At 47.8% G+C, this 22,122-nt stretch overlaps 1 protein-coding gene across 1 annotated transcript in view; it reads right to left on the reverse strand.

The window, feature by feature from the left end:
• Positions 1–22,122, reverse strand: part of LOC121007622 (integrin alpha-M-like) — a 62,037-nt gene that overhangs the window by 16,376 nt on the left and 23,539 nt on the right. The window contains exons 9-25 of the mRNA XM_040439676.1: positions 21,932–22,082; positions 17,194–17,267; positions 16,933–17,065; positions 11,363–11,502; positions 9,884–10,018; positions 6,910–7,146; positions 6,562–6,692; positions 6,026–6,180; positions 5,590–5,741; positions 5,412–5,516; positions 5,107–5,180; positions 4,287–4,428; positions 4,116–4,211; positions 3,790–3,869; positions 3,494–3,577; positions 2,724–2,790; positions 2,506–2,613 (exon numbers count right to left, since the gene is read on the reverse strand). Coding sequence (XP_040295610.1) covers positions 2,506–2,613; positions 2,724–2,790; positions 3,494–3,577; positions 3,790–3,869; positions 4,116–4,211; positions 4,287–4,428; positions 5,107–5,180; positions 5,412–5,516; positions 5,590–5,741; positions 6,026–6,180; positions 6,562–6,692; positions 6,910–7,146; positions 9,884–10,018; positions 11,363–11,502; positions 16,933–17,065; positions 17,194–17,267; positions 21,932–22,082 — 2,064 coding nt within the window. The remainder of the gene's footprint in view (positions 1–2,505; positions 2,614–2,723; positions 2,791–3,493; positions 3,578–3,789; positions 3,870–4,115; positions 4,212–4,286; positions 4,429–5,106; positions 5,181–5,411; positions 5,517–5,589; positions 5,742–6,025; positions 6,181–6,561; positions 6,693–6,909; positions 7,147–9,883; positions 10,019–11,362; positions 11,503–16,932; positions 17,066–17,193; positions 17,268–21,931; positions 22,083–22,122) is intronic.

The following is a 22,122-nucleotide window of genomic DNA, read 5'->3' on the forward strand; positions in this document are numbered from 1 at the left end:
ATACCCTTGATGGGTATATAATGGGTGTGATAGACTGTCTGCACACATATCCCTCGGTGGGTATATAAGGGGTATGATAGACTGTCTGCACACATATCCCTCGGTGGGTATATAAGGTGTGATAGGCTGTCTGCACACATATCCCTCGGTGGGTATATAAGGTGTGATAGGCTGTCTGTACACATATCCCTCGGTGGGTATATAAGGTGTGATAGGCTGTCTGCACACATATCCCTCGGTGGGTATATAAGGTGTGTGATAGGCTGTCTGCACACATATCCCTCGGTGGGTATAGAAGGTGTGATAGGCTATCTGCACACATATCCCTCGGTGGGTATATAAGGTGTGACAGGCTGTCTGCACACATATCCCTCGGTGGGTATATAAGGGGTGTGATAGGCTGTCTGCACACATATCCCTCGGTGGGTATATAAGGTGTGATAGGCTGTCTGCACACATATCCCTCAGTGGGTATATAAGGTGTGATAGGCTGTCTGTACACATATCCCTCGGTGGGTATATAAGGGATGTGATAGGCTGTCTGCACACATATCCCTCGGTGGATATATAAGGTGCGATAGGCTGTTTGCACACATATCCCTCGGTGGGTATATAAGGTGTGATAGGTTGTCTGCACACATATCCCTCGGTGGGTATATAAGGTGTGTGATGGGCTGTTTGCACACCTATCCCTCGGTGGGTATATAAGATGTGATAGGTTGTCTGCACACATATCCCTCGGTGGGTATATAAGGTGTGTGCTAGGCTGTCTGTACACATATCCCTCGGTGTGTATATAAGGTGTGATAGGTTGTCTGCACACATATCCCTCGGTGGGTATATAAGGTGTGATAGGCTGTCTGCACACATATCCCTCGGTGGGTATATAAGGGGTGTGATAGGTTGTCTGCACACATATCCCTCGGTGGTATATTAGGTGTGTGATAGGCTGTCTGCAGACATATCCCTCGGTGGGTATATAAGGTGTGATAGGCTATCTGCAGACATATCCCTCGGTGGGTATATAAGGTGTGATAGGTTGTCTGCACACATATCCCTCGGTGGGTATATAAGGTGTGTGCTAGGCTGTCTGTACACATATCCCTCGGTGTGTATATAAGGTGTGATAGGTTGTCTGCACACATATCCCTCGGTGGGTATATAAGGTGTGATAGGCTGTCTGCACACATATCCCTCGGTGGGTATATAAGGTGTGATAGGCTGTCTGCACACATATCCCTCGGTGGGTATATAAGGGGTGTGATAGGCTGTCTGCACACCTATCCCTCGGTGGGTATTTAAGGTGTGATAGGCTGTCTGCACACATATCCCTCGGTGGGTATATAAGGTGTGTGATAGGCTGTCTGTACACATATCCCTCGGTGGGTATATAAGGTGTGATAGGTTGTCTGCACACATATCCCTCGGTGGGTATATAAGGTGTGTGCTAGGCTGTCTGTACACATATCCCTCGGTGTGTATATAAGGTGTGATAGGTTGTCTGCACACATATCCCTCGGTGGGTATATAAGGTGTGATAGGCTGTCTGCACACATATCCCTCGGTGGGTATATAAGGTGTGATAGGCTGTCTGCACACATATCCCTTGGTGGGTATATAAGGGGTGTGATAGGCTGTCTGCAGACATATCCCTCGGTGGGTATATAAGGTGTGTGATAGGCTGTCTGCACACATATCCCTCGGTGGGTATATAAGGTGTGATAGGCTATCTGTACACATATCCCTCGGTCTGTATATAAGGTGTGATAGGCTGTCTGCAGACATATCCCTCGGTGGGTATATAAGGTGTGATAGGCTGTCTGCACACATATCCCTCGGTGGGTATATAAGGTGTGTGATAGGCTGTCTGCACACATATCCCTCGGTGGGTATATAAGGTGTGTGATGGGCTGGAACCTTGAAATTGGACCTCCGCTGATTGGTAAAGGGTTATGGTTTCAACACAAGCTGTTGGAAAAACATTATGGCCTGGGGAAGGTTTTCATGGCTTTCTCTGGGCCACTCATCCATGTGGAAGGCACTGTCAAACGATTTGGGTATAATTAAAACTTGCAGATTAGTAACACTGTTACGCTGATTGTCTCCCCTGGGGCAGATGGGATATGCCAGCAAGACAATGCGACATGTCACACGGCTAAAAATGTCTGGCATTGGTTGGAAGATCATAACCAAGACTTCCAAGTACTACCTTCCCCCCTGATTCTCTAGACTTTAATCCAGTTTAGCCTCTGTGGGACCACCTCGATGATCACGTTTGCTCTATGGATCTCCCCCCACGCCCACTCCAGCAGCTGAGGGATGCACTGCAGTTAGCATGTCTCCAGATACCTGTGGCAGCCTACTAGGACCTTTTATTGAGTCCCCCCAGCCCGTCTAGTTGCTGTTCATGCTGGTCACGGCGGTTTTTCTGGATATTAGCTGCTGCTCAGAATAATGGGACTCGACTCTGTATATTTGGGACCTGGTCTGGTGCAGACTTTGTACCTTTGAGCTTGAGATCTTCGGTTTCTCCCAGACTGAAACATTCCCAAGTCGAATGGGGACCAGGAAGATGATGGAGAGTGGCAGCCGGCGCTGGCCCAGATTGTTGACCTGCAGGAGGGATCCTCCAGTTATTACCTAGGATCTCTTGTATTACTGACTATGCTACTGCCTGGGTCTCATAGTCGGTGACATCAACGCGCTAACATGTATGTGCTCACCCTGTACATGTGTCTGATGCTGTGGTCCCAGGAAGAAAAGTTCAGGTATTTGCTGCCTTCTTCCAATCTGAAACAAATTGAGAGAAGAAGTGTCAGCGCTCCATGCTGATCTGCCACGTGTGCCATCATCGTAGCCTGAGGACGCCATCATTCCAGGAACAGACAACTCGGGTTGCTCTACAGTCCCATTATGGCCACAATACCTGGACCTATATCAAATTAAGACCTAATGTTGTGGTCTGTAGAACGGTCTATGAACTGCAGCTATAACGCTCCCGCACTGAGATGTGCAGCTGATGGGTCACATTTCTCCTCATTTCCTCTGGCTGGTGTAGTGCTGAACACAGATTGTTATCGCTCACCTCAGGCCTTCTCATCCCCATATGACACAAACCCAACACTATGGGACTGATGTGCTAGGGAACCCACAGGCAGGCGGGAAACCATACAGACCACCTCAACCTGAGGCCATGATGGAGCCATTGAGCCCCGACGCTGGTGACAACTTGTGAGAACATTCTCCCTTGTTCTACTTCCACTATTTCTCAGCATTCCTCTTACTTCGTGTTCACTTTGTTGCCCTCCAATAGTGCAGACGACTATTTTAGTCGCGGCACTGTCCATCTGGTCACATGTTCTAATTGTTACTCTGATTGGGTGCATGACTGACATGTGACCATCTTTGCTCCACCCCCACCCAGGCCTCCATCATGTATCACGTGTGCAGATCTCAGCCCACATGTGGGTATTTTGCCTTCTGACTGGCTCACCTGCTGACGGTCACATAGACGGAGTAGAACACTCTAACACTAGAAGAAGATGTCATTAGCTGATTGAAAGGTCCTCCATTATCACTATGGAGAGAAAAGAAGGGTAACACCATCCAAGTACAATCTGACCTGCGGACACAGCGCCCCCAGGATACGGCACAAGAGGAAACATGTCTCCCTCGCCCCGTGGATCCCGTAGTATCAGCAGATGTGGGCCACAGAGAGCTTGAAGCATCAGATAGAGGTTCCTGAGACATCGCCAGTGGTGGAAGCCCTGCTCAGGTGTGGTTAGTTACCTGGTCACAGAGGCTGTCAGAGTCAACATGTCCTCCAGCTCAGCCATTGGCACTACATGGAAACTGACCAGGAAGATGGCCTGAAAAAGATGTAGAGCATAAGTGCGACACTGTGGGCCTGTATTACCTATAAGAGAACCACCAGACCTGGAATCACCTTGTAAAACAAATACCTGCCCAAGTCTAAGGTGCAGATTAGTCTGCAGTCATGGGAGTAGACACTAGACCACACAGATCTTGGATGTCTCTGGAGACATCTACTGCCTGTGGTGCTAGCAGTAGAAGATACCTCCAGACTGTCTACATTATCCTAAGCTTTCTCTTACCGTAGTGTTGGGTCTCAGCAGCGGTCTGTTTACTCCACAGCTCACTACTCTCTGGTTTTTGATGGTTGAACATGTGATTGTAACTCGCTTGTTGCTCTATAAGATGAAAAATAAATATTTAGATTAACTTAGTGCCAATGCGCAAGGCCTGGCCAAGAAGTGAGGACATACCTTAATGAGAACCACCCTCCGATAAGACAGGCCAGAGGGGAAGGGTATAAGAACATCAGTGTTGTAGGAATCGTCGCCCAGGTTCTTCACCAAAACTGATACATTGACTTCAAGAGATAACCCAACCACCAGCTGTGTGAGACTGCCATGATATAACAGAGACTGTCAAGAGGGCAGCAGAACAGAGACTGCAACAGTTATCTACGAATACATCAGGTGTATGTGCAGATTGGAAACTACACGGATCATAGATTCAGATATTAGAGATATCTGGACTGGCCATGAGGGACCTGACGTGACTAGTACAAGCATGAGGAGATGCATCTGGTTCATCTCCTCAGAGAAGCCTTCACATCACTATGAGATTGCTCAGCTTCTTCTATATTGTGTGGGATCACCCTGCAGATTGCCAGCATATTCTTGACCTCCCTATTGCTTTTGTATAAACCCAGCATATGCCTGACTACCTCCTGTCAGCTAAATGTCCTGTTTGCCTGTGAGGGTTTGGGTAACTGTGAATGCAAGCACTAAATACTGAATACAATATGTTATTGGGGATCTACAAGGTGAGGGTTGTGCCCCTTTGGAATAATTCGACTTTACTTACAGTATCCCTATTTTTGAGTAAAGCCATTGCTTCCATTGATATTCACTGGACCCAACCAGTAAGTTCTTATGACGTGTCTGTCTGAGAATGCCATTTGTTGAGATGTTTGGGGGTGCACCTACCCTATAACTTGCCAGCTATGGCCATATACATACTGTTTAGAGATGTAAGATGTAAAGTATTCTGAAAACCATTCAGGGGTCTCTTCCTTACTTGCCGAATGTCAGATTCATCCGCAGATCATCTTGACATTCACCATCATGACCGCAGTTCTTCTCAAAAAAGATCTGCAAAGAGAAAGTATCAAGAATCATATGTCCTGGTTGCTGAGATGTGGTGATTGCTGGTTGGATAACGAGGTCTTTAATGATAATCATATCCAACAAATGTCCAGGCAGACTCGAGGTCATGAATGAGCAGAGGAGGCTTCTAGTTAACTTGCGACCAACAGGTTGGGGCACCCTTTGGAGAGACATGATATTTAGATTAATGGCTTCGGTGGTTTGTGGCCTCCATACCTCTCGTATCTGGCTGCTTTTTGAATCCGCACTCAGAAGGGCATTTCCAATCAAGGAATAATTAAGAGCAGCTCGGAGCGGAGTTAGAGAGTCCTCTACACACTCCTGAGAGAGAAGAAAACATGAGAAGTGAGGTGTGATCACGTGTAATGATTGAGGAGGGTCAGGAACAACTTACTGGTAGGTCAATTGAGTGATGCTGGCAATGATGCCCAACATGCAGCGTTACCGTCTTCTGGATGGATCGGCCAGCACTGGAGAAGAGGGCTCGTGTGTTTGTGCGCCCGGCATCCAGAACAACATTATATGTCAGCAGCCCCAAGTCCACACCTGCCACAGAGAAGATCCAGTCAGTGAGGAGCCATGAGCAGGGACCCCACATTGGTTAGTAACCCTAACCTCTAAAATCTCAGTCACAGTCACCTTCAGTTCGGGGCCCCTTCATTGTGGGAACCACCCCACAGGACCTCAGTCAGAAGGGGAATCCTGACTGCATTAGCAGAAGACTTTGGCTACAGTTTGCAGATCCCTTCATAGGATGATGCATAGCATCGAATGACCCTTAGTGTATTCATTATAAGGTCCAGGTTACTGGGTCCTCCATGGTTACTCACCAAGAAAGCCTTTACTTCTTATGTGGATGGTAAAACACACAGTAATAGTGGTTGCTGGTCCTTGATTATGGTGCTCTGAACAATCATAGAGTGCATGGGAGATCTCACTAGGATCAAATGTCATGGAGACTGAGATAGCCAGGACAGGACGAGATCTGGAAGGAGATGTCACAATGACTGGTTAGATGCCACATATGATCCACAATGGATGGAACATCCAAAGGTAAAAGCATTCAATGGCTGATTGTCCACAACAAGATGGCCAACTGTGACCACACTTCACCATTACTTCCTTCAGAGGCACAGACAGGGTTTTAGTGGACTTCAACTAATTTTTGAAGATTTTAGCATTAAAGGATCAATAACAATGGGAAATTTATGTTGTCAAAAACTCATTAGGCCTATGGCCATTTTGTCTGCAGCGATAGAGGATATGCAGTGAGTTTCTCCTGCCGGGTCTGAAAATGGATGAGCAGAGAAGGACTGGAAAAGGTCACCCAGTACACCGAGCAATGTCTCCACTGCCATCGCCTTACCTCAGGATGAGAACTTGGCCTTCACCCCCCACAACCAGGTCTGGGAGGTTGTCGCCTGTCATGTCTACATTTCCAGTCACAGATCTTCCAAAGTACATCAACTTCCTACTGACCTGCTGACCAGCGATACGCTGAGGAGAAAGGAGTACGAATGGCAGTCAATCATTGACAGGGGAAGGTTTGCTTACATAATGCACTCAGCTCAGCTACACACAAGTTGTGTTCATAAGCGGTGGACAGTTGTCAGATCACACGGTTATATCTCCTCCATGTTTGATACCTGTCATCAGTGGTGTGGATGGAGAACCTGTGGACCTCTGCCGTCTCAGCCCGTCAGTCATCACTCACCTGTATATGGGAGGTTTTGAAGCCCCCATCCAGGCCAGGAAAAATGTATACTGCTCCTTGACTGTTATCTTCACAGGGGGCGCCCACAGCCAGGTCAGGAAACTCATCCCCAGTCAGGTCCGGTAGGATGGAGATAGCGGAACCAAAATGGCTGACAGCCTGGCTGCTGTCACCCTGAAGAGTCCATGGACATGTGAAGGTGACGTTTGTGAAACTCACAAGATGAGAATCCATCACCTAGAACCAAATACTCAATAACTCACACAGGAAAGAGTATGGCACGCAACGTGAATGATTACAGACACCAACGGTACCGCTCAGCCTGAAGGTGGATGATTGTGTCGGCTTAGGGTTCACCTACCCGGCATTCTTGGTCCTATGACAGCTGTTGTGCCATGGTGGGGTCACAGTGTAGCCATGCTAGCATAGAAACGAATGTGGTCGCAGTGTGGCTCACATGTGTGCTGTGACCAAAATCGCTAACAAAACCAACAATGCTGGATTTTTTGTGATTCAACCCCAAATTATTTCTATGCTACACTGTGACCCGACTGCAATCCTCAGGCCTCGAAGCCGAAACCCTAGTGATGGTGATATGTCTTCTTCTCCTACAAGGTCTACATCTGACCCTTGACTCCATTGCTGGCATTCGCAGCCATTGCTCCTAGACGTTTGGAGTCAGGCGTGTTGGAGACCGGTCTTTGGAATGCGTCATCAGGACACACACCCTGCAACATTAACACCCAGCATTGGAGGGGTTAAATGTTATTTAACATAATTCAACATGAAAAAGTAAAGGGGCAAGATTTATGAAGACCGGCGTGTGCTAATTAATGGCAAGGCGCAGTCCATGTGCCTGATCTACGGCAGCTCCGAAATGCTGTAGGCTTCAGTCTTCATTTATGCCAGGAGAACGAAAATAGATGTGCCAGGCATGCTGGCCCTGTCATCCCCACCCCCCCTTTTCGGAAAGTGGCGAGGGCAGCGTACAAATGCCACTTGTGACAACGTTTAATCACAGTGGTGTGTTTAAAAGTGTAAAACTTGGGTTTTGCTTGACTTTCAATCAGTATGGTAAAATGCACGGCCTCTTACTGAACTCAATTAAGGTCCACTCCATCCTTCTCACCCAGATTTTCTTTAAAGGGTTATTCCCATCTTAGACAATGGGGGCATATCTTAGCGATATGCCCCCACTGTCTGAGATGGGAAAACCCCTTTAAGAAGCTGGGACAGTTACAGGGGAGACATGACACACCTCCTGAGAAAGGACATGCTCCATGAGACAATACATGCTTCAATCCTGAGAAAGGACATGCTCCATGAGACAATACATGCTTCCTAAGAAAGGACATGCTCCATGAGACAATACAAGCTTCCTGAGAAAGGACATGCTCCATGAGACAATACATGCTTCAATCCTGAGAAAGGACATGCTCCATGAGACAATACATGCTTCCTAAGAAAGGACATGCTCCATGAGACAATACATGCTTCCTAAGAAAGGACATGCTCCATGAGACAATACAAGCTTCCTGAGAAAGGACATGCTCCATGAGACAATACAAGCTTCCTGAGAAAGGACATGCTCCATGAGACAATACATGCTTCCTGAGAAAGGACATGCTCCATTAGACAATACATGCTTCCTGAGAAAGGACATGCTCCATGAGACAATACATGCTTCCTAAGAAAGGACATGCTCCATGAGACAATACATGCTTCCTGAGAAAGGACATGCTCCATGAGACAATACAAGCTTCCTGAGAAAGGACATGCTCCATGAGACAATACATGCTTCCTGAGAAAGGACATGCTCCATGAGACAATACATGCTTCCTGAGAAAGGACATGCTCCATTAGACAATACATGCTTCCTGAGAAAGGACATGCTCCATTAGACAATACATGCTTCCTGAGAAAGGACATGCTCCATGAGACAATACATGCTTCCTGAGAAAGGACATGCTCCATTAGACAATACATGCTTCAATCCTGAGAAAGGACATGCTCCATTAGACAATACATGCTTCCTGAGAAAGGACATGCTCCATGAGACAATACATGCTTCAATCCTGAGAAAGGACATGCTCCATGAGACAATACATGCTTCCTGAAAAAGGACATGCTCCATGAGACAATACATGCTTCCTGAGAAAGGACATGCTCCATGAGACAATACATGCTTCCTGAGAAAGGACATGCTCCATGAGACAATACATGCTTCCTGAGAAAGGACATGCTCCATGAGACAATACAAGCTTCAATCCTGAGAAAGGACATGCTCCATGAGACAATACATGCTTCCTGAGAAAGGACATGCTCCATGAGACAATACATGCTTCAATCCTGAGAAAGGACATGCTCCATGAGACAATACATGCTTCCTGAGAAAGGACATGCTCCATGAGACAATACATGCTTCCTGAGAAAGGACATGCTCCATGAGACAATACATGCCTCCTGAGAAAGGACATGCTCCATGAGACAATACATGCTTCCTGAGAAAGGACATGCTCCATGAGACAGTACATGCTTCCTGAGAAAGGACATGCTCCATGAGAAAGGAAGCCCCTTGAGAAAAGACGCTTCCTGAGATGCCAGCTTGAAGAAAATCTAGCAGAACAATTCGAGCAATGAATGGGGAGATCTCTACATCAATGGAAGGCACAGGGCTGGTTCTAGCTTTGTTAGAAAGAGACTGTACTATATGATGTCTAAATCTCAATTTTTGCATTAATCATGGAATAACCTCTTTAAGACATGGAGATGCCACCTGCTCGAGGGCAGGCAATGAACGATAAATAGGTGTTGAACTAGGTCTGCGAGACTCCATAATGAAGGTAAAGGAGGGATAATCATGTCCTTCGTGTGGTAAACACCATGGACGACCACTGCCCTGGACACATTCCTCCAATCTCTGCTTCTGTGTTTTCTTATTATAAAATTTACATATGAAATCTGAAGGACTTACAGTTATGAAGGGGCACATGTAAACACGACCACCCGAAGAGTCAGAAGAGAAATGTGTTGGAGCTCCGACCAGAAGGAGAGACCAAGAAGAATTCACATGGAGTGAACTTAGTACAGAACCGAAATATGACCCAATCTGAAAGGACAAAACCATGGAGGAACCTCTACAATGAGCTGAAGAGTCAGTCACCTGAGTCCTGTCCCCTCCGCCCCCTACACGTCCTGTCCCCTCCGCCCCCTACACGTCCTGTCCCCTCCGCCCCCTACACATCTTGCCCCCTACACGTCCTGTCCCCTCCGCCCCCTACACGTCCTGTCCCCTCCGCCCCCTACACGTCCTGTCCCCTCCGCCCCCTACACGTCCTGTCCCCTCCGCCCCCTACACATCTTGCCCCCTACACGTCCTGTCCCCTCCGCCCCCTACACGTCCTGTCCCCTCCGCCCCCTACATGTCCTGTCCCCTCCGCCCCTACACATCTTGCCCCCTACACGTCCTGTCCCCTCCGCCCCCTACACGTCCTGTCCCCTCCGCCCCCTACACGTCCTGTCCCCTCCGCCCCCTACACGTCCTGTCCCCTCCGCCCCCTACACGTCCTGTCCCCTCCGCCCCCTACACGTCCTGTCCCCTCCGCCCCCTACACGTCCTGTCCCCTCCGCCCCCTACACGTCCTGTCCCCTCCGCCCCCTACACGTCCTGTCCCCTCCGCCCCCTACACGTCCTGTCCCCTCCGCCCCCTACACGTCCTGTCCCCTCCGCCCCTACACATCTTGCCCCCTACACGTCCTGTCTCCTCCGCCCCCTACACGTCCTGTCCCCTCCGCCCCCTACACGTCCTGTCCCCTCCGCCCCCTACACGTCCTGTCCCCTCCACGTCCTGTCCCCTCCGCCCCCTACACGTCCTGTCCCCTCCGCCCCCTACACGTCCTGTCCCCTCCGCCCCCTACACGTCCTGTCCCCTCCGCCCCCTACACGTCCTGTCCCCTCCGCCCCCTACACGTCCTGTCCCCTCCGCCCCCTACACGTCCTGTCCCCTCCGCCCCCTACACGTCCTGTCCCCTCCGCCCCCTACACGTCCTGTCCCCTCCGCCCCCTACACGTCCTGTCCCCTCCGCCCCCTACACGTCCTGTCCCCTCCGCCCCCTACACGTCCTGTCCCCTCCGCCCCCTACACGTCCTGTCCCCTCCGCCCCCTACACGTCCTGTCCCCTCTGCCCCCTACACGTCCAGTCCCCTCCGCCCCCTACACGTCCAGTCCCCTCCGCCCCCTACACGTCCAGTCCCCTCCGCCCCCTACACGTCCTGTCCCCTCTGCCCCCTACACGTCCTGTCCCCTCCGCCCCCTACACATCTATTAATCTATAGTGCTGTCCTCCAGTGGTCAGCTTTATGGTACTTTTGACCCTCTCTCTGTGGTAGGACTACACTGGTGCATTTCCTCTGCAGTAACTGGCAATATATCAGCTCTTCCACCACCATTACCTGCTTTCCTGTGACTGTGGCCACCTGACTCCAGACAGTGGTCTTTGGGTTTCTTCTATAGATGAGGACTCTTCCCAGATGCTGAAATCTGGGAGCCCCGATGGCAATCAAGTCCTGATTCATCTGCTGCATGGCATAACCTGGTAAAAAGAGAAAGAGTGAACACTGAGATATATCACACATGGCATCTCGTATCACATGTGGCATCTTGTATCACATGTGGCATCTTGTATGACACAGGGTATCTTGTATCACACGTAGCACCTTGTATCACACAAGCCAACTTGTTTCACATGTGGCCTCTTGTATCAAACGTAGCCTCTTGTATCACACGGAGCATCTTGTATCACACAGAGCATCTTGTATCACACGTGGCCTCTTGTATCACACGTGGCCTCTTGTATCACACGGAGCATCTTGTATCACACAGAGCATCTTGTATCACACGTGGCCTCTTGTATCACACGGAGCATCTTGTATCACACGTGGCCTCTTGTATCACACGGAGCATCTTGTATCACACAGAGCCTCTTGTATCACACAGAGCCTCTTGTATCACACAGAGCCTCTTGTATCACACAGAGCCTCTTGTATCACACAGAGCCTCTTGTATCACACGGAGCCTCTTGTATCACACGGAGCATCTTGTATCACCCATGGCCTCTTGTATCACATGGAGCCTCTTGTATCACACGGAGCATCTTGTATCACACGGAGCATCTTGTATCACACGGAGCATCTTGTATCACACGGAGCATCTTGTATCACACGGAGCATCTTGTATCACACGGAGCCTCTTGTATCACATGGAGCCTCTTGTATCACATGGAGCCTATTGTATCACACGTGGCCTCTTCTATCACATGGAGAAAAAGTAGGAAGGCCACAGCAGCATATCCAAAATCCTTCTTTATTAGTCGATCACCGCATAACACAGCATAAAAGTAGCAGCAACGTTTCGGCTAGAGATAGCCTTTGTCAAGCATATTTTACAATTAAAACACCAAGTATATAACCAGCATGTCAATGCCGCCCACAATGATAACGATCCAATCAACAGACGTTTCTCTATGCTACACCCACCTAGTTAATATTCACCAGGCTGTTGTATAACATTCATTAGCTATTTCTAACAAACATGAACAGAGTTCACACATTCACATATTCACCTGCGTGGCATGATGGTATGTACATATCCTCATGGTGGCTGGCGTCTCAGGATGGAGGGTGCGCATGTCCGCGAGCGTCATCAGGAGGCGACACACACAGGGCAGCGCCGCAACTGCTGATGACGAACATCACAACGTGGTGGTTGGCGTCCCAATGCTCACACTGCGCATGTCCGCAAGCGTCATCAGAGGGCGGCCGGCTAGCGTCACAATGCCGCATCCTCTACTGACGTGGCAGGCAGTGTGACAGGAGAGGCAACCTTTGACTCCGACTCTACGGATGAACCCTCTACGTCAGCTCCTTTTTTAGGACAGCAAGGCGATGGGTATGTCGCCGGGGCGGTAGGAAGCATCACCGGTCATACAAAAGGGAAACCACCACCGAATCAGGCGATGCCTGGAAGGCCAACCAGGCGCAATCCGAGGAGATAACACAACTTGTAGTGAACATCTCATCAACGACACTCACTCCTGTACAGACCCAAGTACTAAGCCGAGGTCTTAGCTTCTCTCCCACCACTGAGAGGGACTTTTTTTCCTTAGAGCTTGATTTACAACGTTTCTTTAGAAATTTACGTTTAAAAAGTTTCTTTGCATCTAAAAATGTTGATGGCATAGTGTCGTTATCTGACAAAGGTAGTGATACTTTGTTAACATGTAATGAGCTGCAGCTCAGGAAACCTAGTACTTTCTCACCACCTCACTCCAACCATGTGGTGGAGTCCTATATACACATAGTGCATAGACAGATCAATGCTTTGAAAACCACTTTTCCGGATAGGAACAACCTCTCTAAACCAGAGCGAGAGGCTATCATGTCACTAGAACGTGACACCCGCATCACTATCAAACCTGCCGATAAGGGTGGGGCGGTGGTCGTCATGGACACTGCAATGTATATCTGTGAGATTGACAGACAATTGGGTGACTCTGAAGTATATAAACGGCTGCCAGGGGATCCCAAGTGGGATATTATGCGGGACATCGGGGTGATATTAGGTGAGGCAAGACTTAACTCAATCATCGATGATGGTTTGTATCAATATCTCACGGTGCCTCACCCTATCACCCCGTTGTTATACATACTCCCCAAAATACATAAGCGATTGAACAACCCTCCGGGTCGACCAATTGTCTCCGGTAGGGGTTCTGTATTTAACCCTTTGTCTGTCTTTCTTGACAGGTTGCTGCAGGTCCGGGCGACCTCCGCCCCATCCTACATCAAGGACACAGGACACTTTCTATCCAAGCTACACGGGTTACAGTTACCCACCCAATTTTTATTGGTAAGCTTTGATGTAGTGTCTTTGTACACATCAATTGACCATACCTATGGTTTAGGTGTCGTCGATGTGGCCCTGACCGACATGGGACTCTCCCTGGGGGTGCGCCAGTTTGTCCTCCACCTCTTGGAGGTTGTCCTGAGGAGGAGTTATTTCCTCTTCAGGGACACCTTCTACCAGCAACAACGGGGTGTGGCCATGGGGTCTAACATGGCCCCAACTTATGCTAACATCTTTATGGCCGAGGTTGAGGACAAACTGGTTTACCGCTTCTCCTTCTTTGGGAGGGTCCTATGTTGGTGGCGCTACATCGACGACATCTTCATGATCTGGACAGGGACGACCGATGAGTTGGACAGTTTCCACTCACATTTGAATGCGGGTGTCCCAGGACTGCAATTCACAGTTACTTCATCAGCTAGTGAATTGCAGTTCCTTGATGTACGGGTGTATGTGATGGAGGGTCTTTTAGCTACGGACCTCTATCAGAAGCCCACTGATAGAAACACTCTCCTTATGCATGATAGCTATCACCCGCGTAAAATGCTTGATTCCATACCCTGGAGTCAACTTTTAAGGGTTAGACTCATAGTTTCCGAGGAAGATGTTTGCACACAAAGGGTGGATGCCATGTGTACACGTTTTGTTGAACGTGGCTATCCCAAACATCTTCTTGACAGAACTAGACACAAGGTGAAGTTGGTTGACAGAGGTTCCACACTTCGGCAATCTACAAAGACCAGACCTAAGGCTAGGGTTCCCTTTGTCTCCATCTTCGTGATAGGCTGGTTAAAACTGATGTTAGCGATCAGACAATGACTACACAAAAACTACTTGCCCCGCGCAAAAATGGTACTTATCCGTGTTTATCTTGCTGTAATTGTGGCAATGTGCTTAAAGGTGATCACTTCTTCCATCCATATAGTGGCAAAAAATATCAAATCAATGGCTATTACACCTGCAGGTCACGGGACGTGGTATATGCGATCCAATGTCCGTGTAGCCTCACCTATGTGGGAGAGACTACCATGGAAGTTAGGGAACGCATTAATAAGCACAAGAGCACCATACGCAATAAGAACATGGATAAACCCGTTGCCAAACATTTTGTTGAGGCAGGACACTCAGTCAACCAACTTCGTTTCAGAGTTATAGACAGTGTGGGTTTCCTACGGAGAGGTGGTGATAAGGATGCGATATTGAGAAAAAAGGAACTCAAATGGATCTTTACGCTGAAGTCCCTGCAGCCATTTGGTCTCAATCTTGAGTTCAATGTGGCTGGAATCAGCTAGACTCTTCTCTGTTATATGTAGTTTTTATTTTACATTTTATGTATTTGAAAACCAATTTAACACATGACAATGCTAAACCCTATGATTATTGATTGATAACCATCTGATCACCGGTTTCAACAGATAGGTCACCAATTAGGATGATCTTTTTTCATTATGACATTTCATGTTGGGTATACATGCTTTATGCTGTTGTATAGGTACACATCATTACATGCACACACCTGTGTTGGTAATGTATCTATCCATTTGCAAGGCGATCTCTGTTCTAACTGTGATACGTGACGCATTTTATTTTTACCATGTGTCATTGTATCCATTATTGTGCGCGCTGTTCTGTATCTAGGCAACGCGGACATTTTCTATTTTGCAGCTTTATTGCCTCCCCTGTCACACAACGATGTTGCCTCTCCTGTCACACTGCCTGCCACGTCAGTAGAGGATGCGGCATTGTGACGCTAGCCGGCCGCCCTCTGATGACGCTTGCGGACATGCGCAGTGTGAGCATTGGGACGCCAACCACCACGTTGTGATGTTCGTCATCAGCAGTTGCGGCGCTGCCCTGTGTGTGTCGCCTCCTGATGACGCTCGCGGACATGCGCACCCTCCATCCTGAGACGCCAGCCACCATGAGGATATGTACATACCATCATGCCACGCAGGTGAATATGTGAATGTGTGAACTCTGTTCATGTTTGTTAGAAACAGCTAATGAATGTTATACAACAGCCTGGTGAATATTAACTAGGTGGGTGTAGCATAGAGAAACGTCTGTTGATTGGATCGTTATCATTGTGGGCGGCATTGACATGCTGGTTATATACTAGGTGTTTTAATTGTAAAATATGCTTGACAAAGGCTATCTCTAGCCGAAACGTTGCTGCTACTTTTATGCCGTGTTATGCGGTGATCGACTAATAAAGAAGGATTTTGGATATGCTGCTGTGGCCTTCCTACTTTTTCTACATGTCTTTGGATCGCTTTGGATCTGTGGTCCCTTGCCCAGCTGCTGCATGATCTCCATTATCGCTCTACACTAGCCGTTTGCTGTGCTGCTCCTGAACAACCTTTTTCTATTGTATCACATGGAGTCTCTTGTATCACATGTGGCCTCTTGTATCACACGGAGCCTCTTGTATCACACGTGGCCTCTTGTATCAGACGGAGCCTCTTGTATCACATGTGGCCTCTTGTATCACACGTGGCCTCTTGTATCAGACAGAGCCTCTTGTATCACACGTGGCCTGTTGTATCACATGGAGTCTCTTGTATCACATGGAGCCTCTTGTATCACATGGAGCCTATTGTATCACATGTGGCCTCTTGTATCACATGTGGCCTCTTGTATTACACGGGGCCTCTTGTATCACACGTGGCCTCTTGTATCAGACGGAGCCTCTTGTATCACACGTGGCCTTTTGTATCACATGTGGCCTCTTGTATCACATGGAGCCTCTTGTATCACACGGAGCCTCTTGTTTCACACGTGGCCTCTTGTATCAGACGGAGCCTCTTGTATCACACGTGGCCTCTTGTATCACACGTGGCCTCTTGTATCAGACAGAGCCTCTTGTATCACACGTGGCCTGTTGTATCACATGGAGCCTCTTGTATCACATGGAGCCTATTGTATCACACGTGGCCTCTTGTATCACATGTGGCCTCTTGTATTACACGGGGCCTCTTGTATCACACGTGGCCTCTTGTATCACACGGAGCATCTTAAATCACACGGAGCATTTTATATTACACAGAGCATCTGACATTTTTATGAAGTGGCACGTTGTCTCTCTCTATACATATATCCCCTCCCAATGTGGCCTTACCCATATAGGAGTCCTTCATGTTAGTCCCATCCTCAGTGGCATTTATCCAGGTACCCTTCTCCTGCCCAGTCCTATAGCTATATGCCCCTCCTGCCCAGTTGTTAGCACCAACTGCTCCTAGGATTACTTCATCCTGAGAAATAGAGATCACAGCATCTGGTCCATCATGAAAGTCTATGAACACGTTGGCTTTCACATCAGGAGTTTCATCCAGATGCAAGCTGGCCACACAGCTGCAATGTGCAGTGAACGGAACCTTACCGGTGTTAAAATAGCACTGAAGCCTTCCTGAGACACCTCCATCTGAAACTTATCTCCACTTAGAGTCTGCATACCTGGTAGTAAGAAAGGAAAGATAATGGAAGAAAGTGAAGAAATTAAAATATGGAGGGATGAAGGCAAATGAGGAAAAGGTGGAGGACAATAGACTGAGGATTGAGGGTGAAACAAATGAGAAGGTAGAGGAGGACAATAGACTGAGGATTGAGGGTGAAACAAATGAGGAGAAGGTGGAGGACAATAGACTGAGGATTGAGGGTGAAACAAATGAGGAGAAGGTGGAGGACAATAGACTGAGGATTGAGGGTGAAACAAATGAGGAGAAGGTGGAGGACAATAGACTGAGGATTGAGGGTGAAACAAATGAGGAGAAGGTGGAGGACAATAGACTGAGGATTGAGGGTGAAACAAATGAGGAGAAGGTGGAGGACAATAGACTGAGGATTGAGGGTGAAACAAATGAGGAGAAGGTGGAGGACAATAGACTGAGGATTGAGGGTGAAACAAATGAGGAGAAGGTAGAGGAGGACAATAGACTGAGGATTGAGGGTGAAACAAATGAGAAGGTGGAGGACAATAGACTGAGGATTGAGGGTGAAACAAATGAGGAGAAGGTAGAGGAGGACAATAGACTGAGGATTGAGGGTGAAACAAATGAGGAGAAGGTGGAGGACAATAGACTGAGGATTGAGGGTGAAACAAATGAGGAGAAGGTAGAGGAAGACAATAGACTGAGGATTGAGGGTGAAACAAATGAGGAGAAGGTAGAGGAAGACAATAGACTGAGGATTGAGGGTGAAACAAATGAGGAGAAGGTAGAGGAAGACAATAGACTGAGGATTGAGGGTGAAACAAATGAGGAGGTGGAGGAGGAACACCCAGAACTAAAAAAGAGATCCTGTATTTTGTCTACCAATAACATCACCTTCTGTTCTGGAAGGAAACATCTCTGATTCCGGGAATCTATCCCCAAAAACACGCATCTCTGAGAAGGAAGTAACTTGGATTTTTTCCAATTTATCTTCCATCTTAAAGATTCCAGAATTACACACAACTGATCTTCAAAGATGATTCTGTCTGGGAAAGTATTAAAAAGTCGTCTAAATAAGGGACCAGAGTGATTCCTTTCAATCCTACACAGGCTGCTACCTCCGCTGTAATCTTGGTGAACACCCGGGGGGCTGTGAGATTCCAAGGGGAGGGCTTTGTATTGCAGATGAAGAAGAGAGCCCTGAACCCAAACTGCCGAGCGGACACTGATGGGGACATGATAGCATGCCTCTTCTAGGTCTATACATCCAAGAGTTCTGGGAGAGGAGATTTACTGTATGTTAAAGTCTCCATACAAAAATTTTTGTATCTCAGATTCTTGTTTAATCTTTTTAAATTCAAGATTACTCTGAAGAAACTGGTTTAAAAAAAAAAAAAAAAGCAGAGAATAGAACCCGGTTCCTCTTTCCGCCTTGGGAACTAAACTTACCACCCCTTTCTGAAGTAAAGAAAAAACCTTCCTTTGCAAAATTAAAGATTTTTCTGCTTCTTTTGAATTCTTGGTTATTATAAAAAATCTTCCTGTGGTGTGAGAAATTCTATTTGAAACGTAAGATGATAACACACATAGGTATGGGTCCGCGCTAATTGTTTTCCCCTAGAGGAATGTTCACAAGCAGTCCGTCTCCTGGAGCGGTCTCTCCTTACTCCTGGCTTTCGGCTTCCTCGATCCCTGAACCGACCGGCAACAGAAACCTTTTCTTCCTTCAAAAGGACATAACTATAGTACAGACCGGCCAACAGACAGGTTCCCCGGGCTTTTATTGTACTTACAAGACCATTTCTTGCCACATCACATATACAAAGTTTTTTAAAGATGATATCTCTTAAGATGATGTCTAAGATCATCTTGTTTTTTGTAATTTCTTTCCAGGCCAGGTAAAACATGGAGAGTCTTCCCCCACCTGGCGTCAATCTTACTTATTGTAACGGGGTGCCGAAGGCGCACTCGGTCTCCCATCGGCCGCAGACCTGCTGCTTAGCTTCGGGGCGAGGATCTGTGTTCGGCCTCGTTCCCAGGGCGGCTTTGCTAGCTGGGAGGTTCCCTGCTCCTAGGTCTGCCTTGAGCGCCGAGCTGATCACTCGGTGCTTGACTTGTTTGTCTGTCGGTCATGCTGGCCACGTCACATGACCCTCACTCCCCACTATAAATACAGGCGGCCTGCTGGCTACAGGTTGCCTGTGATTTTCGTCCTATAGGCTGTATACTTTATTGTTATTAAGCTACCTCTGGAATTGAACCTCGATCCGCCTCTTGACACCTCTTCTGCCTGCTCCCTGAACCTTGACGCTACCTCTCGGATTTTGACCTCGGCTTCTTTACGGATTTGTCTTTGCCTCTTCCCTTGTTCTGACATGACCTCCTAGACTGACCTCGGCTAGTTGACTCGCCTCGCCTTCTGTTTTTGTTCTACCTCTTGTCCGCTTATTGTAACTTCTCAATGGCTGTCCTCTTCCCTGCTGTCTCTTTCTCTCTGCTTGCACTTAGTAGGTTAGGGACTGTCGCCCAGTTGCGCTCCGTCACCTAGGGTGGGTGGTGCAAGTAGGCAGGGACAGGGGACCGGGTGGCAGCTCAGGGGGTGCACCTCCGCTCTATCTTGATTCCCGTGACTCTACCCTTGACACTTATCCTTGGATTTGGAATCATTTGAGGCTCTGAACAAAAACCCGACTTCCCAGGACCTCTATCTTTCTGTTCTGGGTGTCTGCATCTCTGTTTACTTTGAACATTTCTAGACCTTCTGAACCCACTTATTTTCTTGGGTACCGGAAATCCCTTTTTTCTGTCCAATGCTTTTTCAAGAATGTCATCCAAGGAAGACCTAAATAACCTCTGACCCTCACATGGTGGGGAACAAAGCCCTTCCAAGATTTAAGCCAGATGGCCCGCCTAGCAGCGTTAGATAAAGTCGCTGATCGAGCAGAAAATCTAACTGCATCAGAAGAAGCGTCCGCCAAAAAAATCGTCCGCTTTTATAAATGTTGGAAGGGAGGCCAGAGGTTCCTCTCTAGAGGTTTTATCTTTAATATGTGACTGCAATTGTCCTAACCACAGCTTTTTAGAACTAGATTCCCAAGAAGCAGTAATACTAGGCCTGAAGCTAGTAGAAGCAGATTCCCAGGCTTTTTTAAGGTAGACGTCTGCTTTCTTATCTAAAGGATCACTAAGATCCCCCAAGTCATCAATGGGAAGTGCCGATCTTTTTTGCAGTTTTCGGCACCGGGGCATCTACATTAGGTGCTTTATCCCAGATTGAAGATACTTGTTCATCAAAAGGATATTTTCTTTTAAAAAATTTACAATCTGGATTCCTCCATTCTTTTTTAATTAGGGCCTCCAGATTTGTATGAACAGGAAAAACTCTATGCTTTTAGGTGCTAATCCTTCAGAAACCTGGTCGGCAATGGATTTCTGCTGCTTAACATCCTCCAATTGCACTGGCGCTCTTACTGCCTTTAATAATGGCTCCGCATCTTCAGTGGAAAAAAGTGCTCTGCCTGCTTCATCTTCAGAAGAAGAGGAATTGCTCCTCACATCACTAGATGCATCAAAATGCATTTATCTTCATCTGAAATATCAGAATCAGAATCCACCTTCTATCTGGAGCCACATGCGGATTCAGGAAAGAGCTGTTTTAGGCGATTAAGGGGAGCTCTAACCTCTGATTTCACCAGGGCCTTGATACTTTTTGACATAGATTGAGACTCTTCCAATACTAACTTCTCAATCCAGGATTGAGTGGTTTCAGATGAGAAGCAGGCAGCATGCTGTTACAGACAGAACTCTATCTGTGCTTAGTCTTTATAGGAATTCTAGGCACCTAGAATAAATAGCCAAAAATAATCCCATCAGCAATGCAAGAGAAATAAAGGAATAAGCTCACCCTCTTGGTAGCTGTCCCCCACTCCTCAGACCAAAGTACCGGGCTTGATGGTCTAGAGGGCTCAGTAGGGTCGGCGCCGACCACATCTCCTGTTTCAGACCTTCTCAGAAGGAGGAATCCTGCAATAAGGCTGGCTGCTGTCCTCCACTGCGTGCCAGGCACTCTCCACTGCTACCGCAGGTCCCAGCACATGTGGCCCCAGTTTGATTTGGCGTGGGCCTGTCCTGCCGGCGTCATGACGCTGATCCGACATTCCTACTGCGCATGCCCACACCCAGTGCACAGATGCTGCGCCCATCTTTGAAAGTCCTCCACACTGTGATCAAACTGGAGCCGCCTGGCACGGCCACAGTGGCTCCAAACATGGGGGAAACTGGGAGGAGAGGTGGAGGAACAGCAAGCTCAACGAGCGGCTCCCTAAAGAGTCTTACGCCACCATAGGAAAGGTCACCCACGGGCAACAAATCTGGACCCTGCACAGCCATCTTGGTGTGAACTTCTTCAGAGGTAGGTTCCCCAGGACCTCCTATCCAGAGGACAGGAAACCTGAACGGAGGTGTGGTGGTGGTGGGGTGAACTTTTTATATCCTCAGGTTTCCTGTCCTGAATGGGAGGTCCATTACGCATGGGTGCCGTTATGGGGGAGGGGAAAAGATGTTGAAGAACAGACTGAGGATATAGGGAAGAAGACAAATGACGAGAAGATGCCAAGTAATTGAAGAGCAGGAGGAAAATTAGCTTATCGCACAGCTGTGTCTTTTTCGTACATTTTATTATCGTTTTACCTTCAATAGTGAAGATTTTTTCTTCTAGGATCTTATTTAAGCTTTTCAGTGCAGAGAAATTTGTAACCTTGAAGATATGATCTTCAGGTACTGGGGAGGCGATTGACTTCAGTTCATTTAGAGCCTCAGGCCGTGAGAAGACATCGCCCACCTGTAGTGAAATGAGAGGACAAGTCTGGAGATAACACAAA

This window comes from Bufo bufo, chromosome 7, assembly GCF_905171765.1.
Source record: "Bufo bufo chromosome 7, aBufBuf1.1, whole genome shotgun sequence".
Taxonomy (NCBI): Eukaryota; Metazoa; Chordata; class Amphibia; order Anura; family Bufonidae; genus Bufo; species Bufo bufo.